General features: G+C 38.7%; 1 protein-coding gene across 1 annotated transcript in view; it reads left to right on the top strand.

Annotated features, from left to right (window-relative positions):
- Positions 1 to 12,965, top strand: part of CLSTN2 (calsyntenin 2) — a 594,536-nt gene that overhangs the window by 224,841 nt on the left and 356,730 nt on the right. The window contains exon 2 of the mRNA XM_037139401.2: positions 5,349 to 5,471. Coding sequence (XP_036995296.2) covers positions 5,349 to 5,471 — 123 coding nt within the window. The remainder of the gene's footprint in view (positions 1 to 5,348; positions 5,472 to 12,965) is intronic.

The raw sequence follows: 12,965 nt of genomic DNA, 5'->3' as shown, positions 1-12,965 counted from the left end.
GTGGACCAGAAGGAAGAAAGAAATATTCAACCAGAAAAGGATGAAGAAACAAGAATTCAAAAAATGAGAAGAGGCTTAGGAACCTCCAGGACATCTTTAAACATTCCAACATCTGAATTATAGGGATACCAGAAGGAGAAGAGGAAGAGTAACAAGTGGAAAAGTTATTTGAACAAATAATAAAGGAGAACTTCCCCAATCTAGTAAAGGAAATAGACTTCCAGGAAGTCCAGGAAGCTCAGGGAGTTTCAAAGAATTTGGACTCAAGGAGGAACATGCCAAGGCACATCATCATTACATTAGCCAAGATTAAAATGGAGAGAATCCTAGAAGCAGCAAGAGAAAAAGAGACAGTTACCTACAAAAAAGGAGTGCCCATAGACTGTTAGGTGATTTCTCAAAAGAGACCTTACAGGCAAGAAGGAGCTAGAAAGAAGTATTCCAAGTCATGAAAGGCAAGGACCTACATCCAGGATTGCTCTATCCAGCAAAGCTTTCATTTAGAATGGAAGGGCAGATCAAGTGCTTCACAGATAAGGTCAAGTTCAAATAGTTCATCATCACCAAGTGCTTATTATATGAAATGTTAAAGGGATTTATCTAGGAAAAAGAAGATAAAAATATGAACAGTAAAATGATAGCAAACTCACAATTATTAACAGCCACACCTAAAACAAAAACAAAAGCAAACTAAGCAAACAACTAGAACAAGAACAGAACCACAGAAATGGAGATCACATGGAGGGTTAGCAGCAGGGGAATGGGAGGAGGAGAGAGCCCTGCTATCCCTTGCATGGGGCCCTGCAAGAAGTATTCAAAGTGATGAAAAGCAGGGCCATACAACCAAGATCACTCTATCCAGCAAAGCTATCATTTAGAATGGAAGGGCAGATATAATGTGCTTCCCAGAAAAGGTAAAGCTAAAGGAGTTCTTTATCATCAAGCCCTTATTATATGAAATGTTAAAAAGACTTAAGAACAAGAAGATCAAAACTATGAACATTAAAATGTCAACAAACTCACAATTACTAACAACTGAGTCTAAAAGACAAAAACAAACCAAGCAAACACTAGAACAGGAACAGAATCACAGATATGGAAATCATGTGGAGGGTTATCAGCTGAGAGGGGGAAGAAGAAGAATGGGTAAAAGTTTCAGGGATTAAGAAGCATAATTGGTAGATACAAAATAGAGGTACATTAAGAATACTATAGGAAATAAGGAAGCCAAAGAGCTTATATGCACAACCCATGAACATGAACTAAGTGGTGGGGGAATTGATGGAGGGAAGGGGCTTACTGGGCATAGAGGGGCAAAGGAGGGAAATTGGGACAACTCTCATAGCATAACCAATAAAATACATTTTAGAAGTTCTTTATGAAATTAAGGAAGTTTCATTCTATTCCTTATTTGCCCATAATTTTAATTATGAATGGATGTTAAATTTTGTGAAATGGCTTTCCAGGGACTTTTTCTCCCTTTTACTCCTAATACTTAAACTGTCTGTTGCATATTTGAGATACCCCATAAATATTTGTTGAATGAATAACACTGTGGTAAATACCCCTGTGAGTGGAAGGCCGTACTTCAGTCACCTGGAAGCTTGAGATGAGCTAGGGGGACATGAGAGAATTAGAATGCCTATTACTGGGCATTTGCCTAAATGCTTATATACACTTTTTATAACATTCCTATCAAGTAAGTATCTCCATTGTAAAAATGAGGGATGCATAGTAGATGGAGTGACTAAAAAGGTATAACAGTGGTTGTGATGTGGGGAAGAAGTTCTGTGTTTCATAACTCAATAAAAATAAAGGGATAATTATGAAATTCAGAAAACAAAATAATATGCAAAAGAAGCTGGTTTAAAATATAATGCAAGTTAAAATGGAGTGTTACCTGGCCATTTGATGGAGTAAAAGAATCAAGAATCCAGCCCTGGCTGGTGTAGCTCAGTGGATTGAGCATGGACCTGTGAACCAAACAACCGTGATTCGATTCCCAGTCAGGGCACATGCCTGGGTTGTGGGCCAGTTTCCAGCAGGGGACTCACGAAGGGCAACCATACATTAATATTTCTCTCCCTTTCTCCTTTCCTTCCCCTCTAAAGATAAATAAATTAAAAAAAAAAAGAATCAAATTAGTCTGGATTCAAGGAATTTTGTCCTTGAAACAACTGTTGAACCACTAAGAAGGACAAATAATGCTTGCACAGTACTTGGGCTCAGCTGTCTATAATATGCTCATAGCCAAAATAGCATAAATTTACACTATTGGTTTAGCAATCTGATGATCTGATTTATAGAGAAAGCAAAAAAAAAAAGATTTAATTTTGGTTACACATCAAAATGCAAATGTTTTTAGAACTTGACAAAACAAAAGTCAAGATAGATCTGAAGGAAGTTATAAAGTCGGAAATAAATGAGAAATTTTATGGATATTAACATTCTTGTTCTCCAAAATGGGAATATTTAAATCTCTCCTCCTCACCTACCTACAAAATGAGATTCAAACTTTTACCTAAAAAAGTTGTTGTGAGGATGAAGGAGTGTATGTAAAATGTTTAATATGTATGTGATAAGTACCCAAATAACTGTAGAAATGATAGGAGAAAAGAGAGGCAGGCCTATTGATAGGAGAGAATAAACCCTTTCCCACTCAGAGGGAGAACCTCAACTTTAAGGTCTATAAATTTCCTCTCCTGCAGACACTATCACTGCTCAGAGAGCAGGGTGGTAAGTCTGAGTAATGAGACATCAGGGGTTGTGTGTCCAGCCACCTGAATGATCTGATGACACTGTGAGTGGTGTTGTATTTCCCACTTTACAGCTGTGAGAGTTAAGTCTTGTGGCCACCTGATTTGCACAGGACCAGCCCTGAAGTGGCTAAACTGTGGCTGAAACCCAGCAACTGCGACTCCCAGTTCCATTGTCTGCCATTGAGCCAAGTGGTGCAATGAATCTGAAACACTGGGCAAGCTCCTGGCATATCCTCTGCACACATTTCTAATGAATAGCCTGTAGGTTTAATGAAAAGGAAAAAAAGATTATTCATTTCTCCCAACAGCTGCATATTATTTACATTGCATTTGTGTTGATGGCTAATAAAGAGTAAAGGGACAGCTCAGGGTGGCTGTGATTATTCCAGCGTCCATAATGAGGCACCAGATTAAATACCAACATGTGAGCATGGATGAGTCTGCTGCCCCTTTTAGACCTGCAGTAGTCAGAGCTGCTGTCTTCCCTGGAAGTGATTCAGTCAGCAGAAATGGACCTCAGAGGCCAAGACCTGAGAAGAGCAAGACATATGCCCCTGCTCCACTAAACTGCCTCTTAGTTCATGAGTGCTGTGGTGAAGGTGGCTTGGGCCGAGGCCACCACCAATCCTGAAACACTTCTTTCCTCATCCTTTGAGGTATGATTGGTTGGGGAGGACCCAGGATCCACCATGATGAGGCTGTTCTCAAATCTATAAGCTCTTGCTTTGCCATGATTACTGAAAAATATGTAATATAATATGTATGTATTATAATGGGTGTTATATATTAGAATGTGTATTATATATATGTTATAACAGGGTCTGTGTGTGTCTCTGGTGGCTTTCTGGATATGGAATATGAAGGAGTTCTTGGCTTTCTCAGTTATTTATTATCAACCCTGTGACCGCCTTGGAAAGTCACACCTGTGGAAGTAGTTTCTTCATTGTTTCCTATTAATCACCTTGACCTCTCAGGTTATCATGGGGAGCATTATTTATGTGATGGCACCTTGAAACTGTGGAGCAGGGTGTGAGGACTGGCACCAGGACACCTTTTATTATTCTAAGGCTCCCTCTAACATGTTATTTTGTTTCTAAAGCACCTGTTCTGCACCTAGATTTCTCTGAGGGTACACGAGGAATAAAATAAAGGCACTCATAGTTGAGTAAACAGATTAGTATTTTATTAGAATACTTTCTTTATTAGAAAGATCACTCTTAATGCCCGTATGGAGATTGGATTAGAGTGAGACAAGACTTCTTGCTAGGCCAGTCACTGCTGCTCTCCAGACAGGAAACAGCTGCACCAGACTTAATCAAGGTGATGGAATCGGCAGAAATGACATGTTCCTCAGTTAGGATTCTCTCACAGGAATATTACACCAATGTCACATTTTATTTTTCTACTCTTCATTGGTACCTGTTAACTGTAAGTATTTTGTACTCATTTTCCATGGCTGCCTTAACAAATGATCAAAAATGGGATGACTTAGAACAACAGAAATTTATTGTCTCACAGGTCTAGAGGCCAGCAGTCTTAGGTCAAGGTGTCAGCAGGACCACGCTCGCTCTGAATGCCTGTCTAGTGGCTCCTGGAAGTTCTCTGACTGGTGACACCACAACTCTAATCTTCCTGTGATGTTCTTTCTCTGTGTGTGTCTGTCTCCGGGTGAAAATTCCCACTTTTTATAAGGATACCAGTCAATTTAGATGAAAGCCCACCTTAATGGCCTCATTTTAATTTGATTACCTCTCTCTCCAGCTAAGGTCGTATTTCAAAGTACTGGAGGTTAAGACTCTAACCTATGTTTTGGGGACATAAATCAATCAGTAATGTATATTTGATATGTATTTTAAGTGTATTAATTGTTCATTAGATCATATATCATTGAACTAATCAAATTACTGAAGAGAAACTTAAATTGCTAGGTAATTTAGACCATTTAGATAACAATCTGGAAGTCATCAGAAAATAACTGAATGTCACATCTTCTCTCTTTACAGATATATTGGTACTCAGACATACCTGTATGTGTATAAAATGCAGTCACAGTTCCATTGTGGATCAGATTAGGTTGAGGTCAGAAATCCTAGCTCACCACCGTAATCTGCAGGTCCGTTGATTCGAAACAGATTTTAATTCTGAAACATCTATTAGTAGATAGTAGTTTCCGGGAACAAAAGCTTTTAAACAGTATATAGATGCTGTTATAGATAGAGTATATAGATACTGTATATAGATGCAGTATATTGATACTTTTTAACAGTATCTATATGGGGCATCAAGAAATAGAGATAATGAGGTTTTGGTAAAGCAAAAGGTCCACAATCTCAGAACCAGAACCTGTGTTTTCAGTCTCAGTGTCCATCTCACTTCCTGCGTGCGTGGAGTGAGTTACTGAACCTCTCTCTGTGTTTCTCTGAAGCATCCTTGGGTGTAAAAATGAGACTGACGTGCTCTATGTCCCTCATGTGGTGGTTAGATGAGAGTCTATAATTGGGTAAATATATGATAGTAATACTACTATTATGAATTAATTATTCAAGTGATAGTCTTAAAGGTGAATTTTTTTGTTTTATTTTTCCATAGTTAACAAGCATAAGCCATGGATCGAGACTTCGTACCATGGAGTCATTACTGAGAACAATGACACCGTCATTTTGGACCCACCACTAGTAGCCCTGGACAAAGATGCACCAGTTCCTTTTGCAGGTGAGATGAAGGCTTAGTGTGATTGGGCTTGGCTCACTGTGGAGACAGCTGGGAAACCTCACAAAGCCCAGGCTTTGTAGCTGTTACCACTATGCTGCGTATCTTATAGATCAGCGTGTGATTTCAAAGTGGTGTGCCTCTTCTGACTTCTGGTGTGGAGTCTCTGTCTCCTTATGGTTTTCCTCCTTGGTGTCACCTCCAATGCAAAAGGCCTAGTTCTTCCTCTGAGAAATGGTATGTTGCTGAAGTGGTCTCTGAAAGATGGAAGACTTGGGCTAGTAAGTTCCATAGGGGAGTCCTCTTCAGAAAGATGGCCCATAGACATGAGGACATGTGTGACCCACAGTCCCCACTACCCACATATCACGGGCATGTGAAAACTTGTAGCTTGATAGATTGGCAAGAGGAAAGGGAAAGAAAAAAGATTAGTAAATATTTGCTAAATGTAGGACAGAGCTGTGCCCTTGAGCTTCCAAGTGGGTACAACTTTCAGAGGAGGAACCCCAAGTCAGTGCTGTTTTGCCCGCTGCAGTTTATGGACAGAGAGCCTTCTCATTGTTTTTGAGACTGCAACTACTTCCTCCTTTAACCCTCTGCAAAGTCCAGGCCCCAAGAGGGGTATGTGAAGAATATGGCTATGTCTCATGTTTCCATAGATTTTGGCAAAGAGAAGGGAATAGGTATTGGCAGAGAGTGGAGAGATTGAACAAAGAATTTATGAAGATGCCTGCATCATGAGTAATATTGTTAACATTTTATAACTGTCAGGAGAAAGACAGGAAATTTAATGAAGGTTTTCAAGATTTTTAGAAGATTGTTTTATGATAGATGGGTGCCAGACTGAGATCTTCACAATGATAAAGTCTATTTTTCCTGACAGTTTATCTGCTACATTATGAGCTACTTGGGCAGAAAAAAATTGGCTGTTTTGGACTTGGAAGAGATAAGTTTTGTGACGGTCCTTTTTTCATTACAGAAGATTATAAAGTGAGGAGTGAGGGGGTGAGTTAAATGGGGCAAACTCAGCATTATGTGAAGATAAACCCATAAGCATTCTTGCAGAGCATGAGGAGATGCTCTTGACTCTCAGAAGAAGGCTTCATTGTGATTTCATGTAGAATGATAACCACCATGCGCACCTGACTGTGACTTACATGGTGTTTAGAGTTGGGACATTTCCTTATGACTTCCAGCCATCCTCAGAGGTCTCAGTTCAACCAGATTCCACTGGGAAGTATGAATCCCATGCGGTTTATTTTCCCACCAAAGATGAGGTCTCCTCTCCAAATCTTTGCCAGCTTGGGAATATCCCAACTCCTCTCTTTCTTGTATTGGGGTTAATCGGCAATTCTTAACAATCCTCAAAAATGAGTTTTTAAAACAAACACTACCAAAAATGTTTGGATTATGAAAATGTTTGGTTTGGCATACACCATGTGCTTTAACAATAGATATAACATTTAGACATTGGGAGATTTACCATAAAAAGGCAGGGGGGACTTTGGTAGATCTTAAAGAATCGGGTCAGAAATGTAGAGCTCAGTGGTAGCTTCCCTGTCTGGAGTGCGCCGCACGCCCCTGGCTTCCCTCACCTCTTTTGCTCTCAGTCTGTGTGCAGTGAGCGGTTCTTCCACCAAACAAATCCTCTCACCCACCTTTCCATTTGAATGTGGGACCCCTCTTTAAAACATAGCAGAGAAAACCAGTGACGTTTTATATGGGAGTAAATGGATGCTGTTAAGTCACTGTAGTGTAGTGAGGCTAACTCTTTAAAAGGCAGGGGATGTGTCTGATTAATGTCTGCTCTCGGTGTAGCCTTGTTTCATCCATTAGTGAACTAGGAAACTCAAGTTGTTGAACAAGCTGTTCTATAATCAAGTTATAAGATTTCTCATGTACAGACCAAAATGTGGGGTGGGGGTACATTTCAAGCAAATCTGATACTTGAAAGTTGGATTTACAAAAGATGACTTGTCTTCTTTGGTTATAGGGCTGAAGAACAATGAACAGTTTTACCTGAATATTCACCAAAGAATTTCCTTAAATCATAAGCATACCAAATACCTTTAAACTTGAATTTGTATTCTAACCATTGTTTGTGCCCATGGGTTTTAAGGCACATCTTGAAATGAAGCTTTACTTCTAAGCTAAGCCTTGACTAGTTATTTTCATCTGAAGACAATTTCTATACTATTCCTGATAGTCGCAGCTGCATTTAAAAAAATATAGCTTAATGCATCAAGTACAATCTTCTAAGCTTTTAAGAGCAAAAAAATAAAAAGATGCTTTTCAAAATGGTCAAAGCTATTTTTCTCTTTGTTATTTATGATTAGCTCTAAGACAGGACACAGACACCGGCCATCCATCCATGCTGCAAGGTTTATTTCAAAACATTTATCTTAAAAAGAAAATACAGATTTATTTCAGATCTCTATCATTCTCATAAAATTGAAAAATTTATATCTGCCAGCTCCATCACTTCTTGAAGTCAACTGCAGCTTTTAGTTCTCCCCTATCAACTGCTCTGGTGCTGGGGGTCACTTTCCACCCCTCCCCAGTGGTCTTTATTTCCAATTTAGTCTGCAAGGGTGAGTTATAAGCTTTGTGGGAGGTGGTTCATTTGTATTATTTTTCCCTCTGTCTTCTCTTGTAATTTCTCTTCTATTTTCTCTTGTAATTTTCACTCTCCCTTTAACAATTTTTAAAGAAAAATTTTCCATGTAAAGTGTCATTTCTTTAAAAAAATCCTGATTCAATTTTGCATAAAATGCAAAGTTCAGGGATATAAAATAGTTTTTATTGTATATCTCCTGGTTATGACAATAGTCTTTATTGTAGAAAATGTGAAAAATACAGTGAAGCACCAAAAAAATCTGAACAATGTTTTTCTTACCTTCAGAGCCTCTGTTAACATTTTAGGGTATCCCTTTCACTCATTTTCTACTCTTTTTTCTATCTTATATTCAAGAATATAACTTATTTTTCTCACAAAAAAGAAAATATACAATTTTATTAAATATTGTCCTGCAAATTATTAAATGGCTAAATGGTTTCCTATTCAGTTAATATTTGATATTACCAGAGACATTGAATAAAGTGACAGTCACCAGAGGGGAGTGGGGAGGGCATAATGGGGAGAAAATGGGGAAGGTTGTCAGGAACATACATGTAAAGGACACACAGACAAAGCCAGAGGAGGGTAAGATTGAGGGTGGGAGGTGGGGAAGGCTGGGGTGGGGGAAAAGTGGAGACAACTGTATCTGAACAACAATAAAAAAAAAAATCTAAAGTTCATAATTGCTTTCCCCCCAACTTTATTGAGATATAATTGACATATAACATTGTATAAGTTCAAGGTATACAGTGTGTTGATTTAATGTGTACATTGTGAAATGGTTAAATCATGGCCTTACCTAACACCTCCATTACCTTACATACATTTATGTGTGTGTGTATGTATTATTATTAACTATAATAATTTGGCTGTACATTAGATTCCCAAAACATATTCATCTTCTAACTGAACATTTTTACCCTTTGATCAACATTTCCCTATGTCCCCCTCTCTCCTGTTTACAATTATTCTACTCTCTGTTTCTATTGAGTTTGGCTTTTTAAGGCTGATTACACCTTTAAGTGAATTCACATAAAAGTAATTCCATATGTAAGTGATTCCACATAACAGATTTTACATGTAAGTGATATCATGCAGTATATGTCTTTGTCTGACTTATTTCACTGAGCATAATATCCTCAAGGTGGTCTGTCCACATTGTAGCAACTGTCAGGATTTTCTTCTTTCTGGTGGCTAAATAATATTCCATTTCATATGTAAGTGTGAAGCATATATATATACACTTATCCTTTCATCTGTTGGCAGAGACTTAGGTTGTTTCCATATCTTGGCTATTGCAAATTATGAGGCAATGAACATGGGAGTATCTATTTGATATCCCGATTTTATTTTCCTTGAATATATGCTCAGAAGTAGGATTTTTAGATCATAGGGCAGTTCCATTTTTAACTTTTTAGGAACTTCCATACTATTATTTTTAGTGCCTGTGCTAGTTTATTCTCCCATTAATGGTACACAGTGTGTGGTTTAGTAACAGTGTAATGGAGTCACCAATTACAGTAGCCTCATTCTCTTCATCTGAAAAATAACAGTAGCTTCCCAGGGTAGTTGTTTGATTAAATTTAAAGAATGCCTCTGATGAATGTTGTATTTAAGTGTTCTGTTCCAGATCCTTCTCTCTGCCTGTTTCATGGCTGTGCTATCTAAGTTACAGGGAGGCAAGGCTATCGTACTTGCTCAGTATCCCAGAGCAGGCTAGCTGTGGGGCTGCACTTCTGACCACTTGCTCTGGGGTCCCTTTTCCTATTCTATTGCCTTTTGATACCTACCCCACCTGATTAGTAGAGGCACTGATTCTTAGTCAATGGAATTTCCCTCAGACCTCAGTTAAGTACATTATATTTGACTCACTTCTCAACCCCGTATCTGAGCCCAGAGAATATGACCTTCTAAGAGAATCAGATGCAGAAAAATCTTTGAGTCATAATGAAAATTCTATCCACTGCATGGTAAAAATTATAACCAAAGCAAGCTGGGCACATTTTAGACGTACTAATCTCTACATGAGCCCCACTGAGGCCTGTTAGGAAACTGTGAAAACATTTAAATTTAAAGGGAACTAGATTACCTTTCAGAGAAAATAGAACTGCTCATTTGTCTACATTGGGCCAGTCTGGACTTGTCTTTTGTAAGGACAAGGCTATAGAGAGTGATCAGGCATAACTGGCCGGCTTCTTAGGCTGGGTGACTCTCTGAAGGCTGCCCAGAAAATTGCTTCGGACATGATTTGGCCTGGTCTGGTGTCTGATTGCAGCAGGTGCTCTTTTCTCCATGATTAACTCTGTTTGTTCTTATTCTGCTAAGCTTCTGCACATTTATCTGCCTCCTTATCTTTGGATCTGTCTAGGGCTCTTTGTGCTTCAGGCCCCATAGGTGCGTGATGACAAAGACCACCCCTGAGGGCTTGCAGCACAATGGTTTCTTCTGGTAAGAAGGGAATGCTGGTTGTGAACAGTCCTGGGCTTTGACCAGATGCACATGGTTTTACATTTACTAACTATATGGTCTCAGATAAGTTATAACTCCTATGAGGGTCAGTTTCCTCATGTTTAAATGGGAATAAACACATTACTTACTCCTGAGTTAGTATATGGGTTAAATAAAATATTGATGCAAAATGCCTAGAACACTCTCTGGCAGCTAATAAATGTCCAATGTATCATAGTTCTGATAATCTTAGCAATGATAATGAGACTAATCAGAGTAATCGTAATTCTTTTTTAAAGTATATGTTATTGATTATGCCTTCAGTTGTCCCAATTTTTTCTCCCCTTTATCTCCTTTCTGCCCTGCAACCCCATACCCTTCAGCATTGTCCCCCACCCCCTTAGTTCATATCTGCGGGGGGTACATATAAGTTCTTTGACTTCTCTATTTCCTATACTATTGTTAACCTCTCCCTCTCCATTTTATGCCTACCAATAATACTTCTTATTCCCTATACCTTCCCTCCATTCTTCCCTTCCCCCATTCCACTGATTACCCTCCATGTGATCTTCCTTTCTGCAGTTCTGTTCTTGTTCTAGTTGTTTGCTTAGTTTTTGTTTTTTAGGTTCAGTTGTTGATAGTTATGAGTTTGTTGCCATTTTACTCTTAATAGTATTTGATCTTCTATTTCTTAGATAAGTCCCTTTAACATTTCATATAATAAGGGCTTGGTGATGATGAACTCCTTTAACTTGACCTTATCTGGGAAGCACTTTATCTACCCTTCTATTCTAAATGAGAACTTTGCTGGATAGAGCAATCTTGGATGTAGGTCCTTGCCTTTCATGACTTGAAATACTTCTTTCCAGCCCCTTCTTGCCTGTAAGGTCTCTTTTGAGAAATGAGCTGACAGTCTGATGGGAACTCCTTTGTAAGTAACTCCTTTCCTCTTGCTGCTTTTAAGATTCTCTCCTTATCTTTAATCTTGGCTAATGTAATTATGATATGCCTCGGTGTGTTTCTCCTTTGGTCCAATTTCTTTGGGACTCTGAGCTTCCTGGACTTCCTGGAAGTCTATTTCCTTTGCCAGATTGGGAAAGTGTTTCTTCATTATTTGTTCAAATAAGTTTTCAATTTCTTGCTCTTCCTCTTCTCCTTCTGGCACCCCTATGATTCGGATATTGGAACATTTAGAATTGTCCCAAATGTTCCTAAGCCACTCCTCATTTTTTTTTTTTTTGAATTCTTGTTTCTTCATTGTGTTCTGGTAGGATGTTTAGTTCTTCCTTTTGTTCCAAATCATTGATTTGATTCCTGGTTTCCTTCTCTTCACTGTTGGTTCCCTATATATTTTCATTTATTTCACTTTGTATAGCCTTCATTTTTTACTTCATTTTGTGACCATACCCAACCATTTCTGTGAGCATGCTGACTAACAGTGTTTTGAACTCTGCCTCTGATAGGTTGGCTAGCTCCTTGTCATTTAGTTGTTCTTCTGGAGTTTTGCTCTGTTCTTTCATTTGGGCCATATTTTTTTGTCTCAGTGCAGCTGTTATGTTGTAAGGAGGTGGAGCCTTAGGTATTCTCCAGGGCAGGGCAGCCCTTTATGCTTCACTGTGGTGCTGTCTGTGGTGGAGGGGTCAGAGAGGGAGCAATGCCACTCACCTGCTCTGCTCTAGCCCCACTTTCCAATGAACTCTTCTGTGAGACTGTGAGTTTCTCTCACCTCTGCAACCCCACAGTGTTTTACAGCTAAAGATTTAGTTTCCCGGTCAGCCAGCCCCGTCTCTACTGCGCAGTCCACTACCTTGCCATGGGTCCTCTCCTCCTGGCTGCCCATCTGCTACCAGTCTGGATGAATGTTTCTTTAACTCCTTGGTTGTCAGAGTTCCATGCAGTTTGACTTTCCAGCAGTTTGATTGTTTATTCTTTATTCTTTTTTAATTGGTTGTTATCCTTCTTTTGGTTGTATGAGAAGGCAAAGGATTTCTCCCTACACCTCTATCCTGGCTCTAACTCCAGTAATCGTAACTCTTATCATCATGAATAAGCCACATGTGTTTTATTCATTCTAGATTGATTACAATAATATGATTATAATCTGTGATAATGATATCAAGCAAAAGGAAAAAGTAACTTTGGAGTTTGTTCTAAAGGCTTGATGCAGTCACCCATTTGTACCATCATGCTATACTGCCCAGGTTGTTTGATTTTGTGGCAGTATGGAGACAGTTAAGTAATATAGGGGAAAGTAGTTTGTGAATTGTGTAGAACTCTATAAATATTAGTTGGAAATACATTTCCTTACGTTCTACCTATAATTTTCTCTGTGGAATAATGTGTTAGTTGCATGATACACTTTTAAGTGTATCTTTTGCCTTTTTATTATAAACATACACACATGCACACATATGCACACACAGAAACACACA

This window comes from Artibeus jamaicensis, unplaced genomic scaffold, assembly GCF_021234435.1.
Source record: "Artibeus jamaicensis isolate MK-2021 breed Jamaican fruit bat unplaced genomic scaffold, CSHL_Jam_final contig_519, whole genome shotgun sequence".
NCBI lineage: Eukaryota > Metazoa > Chordata > Mammalia > Chiroptera > Phyllostomidae > Artibeus > Artibeus jamaicensis.
This window is presented reverse-complemented; position numbering and strand designations above follow the sequence as displayed.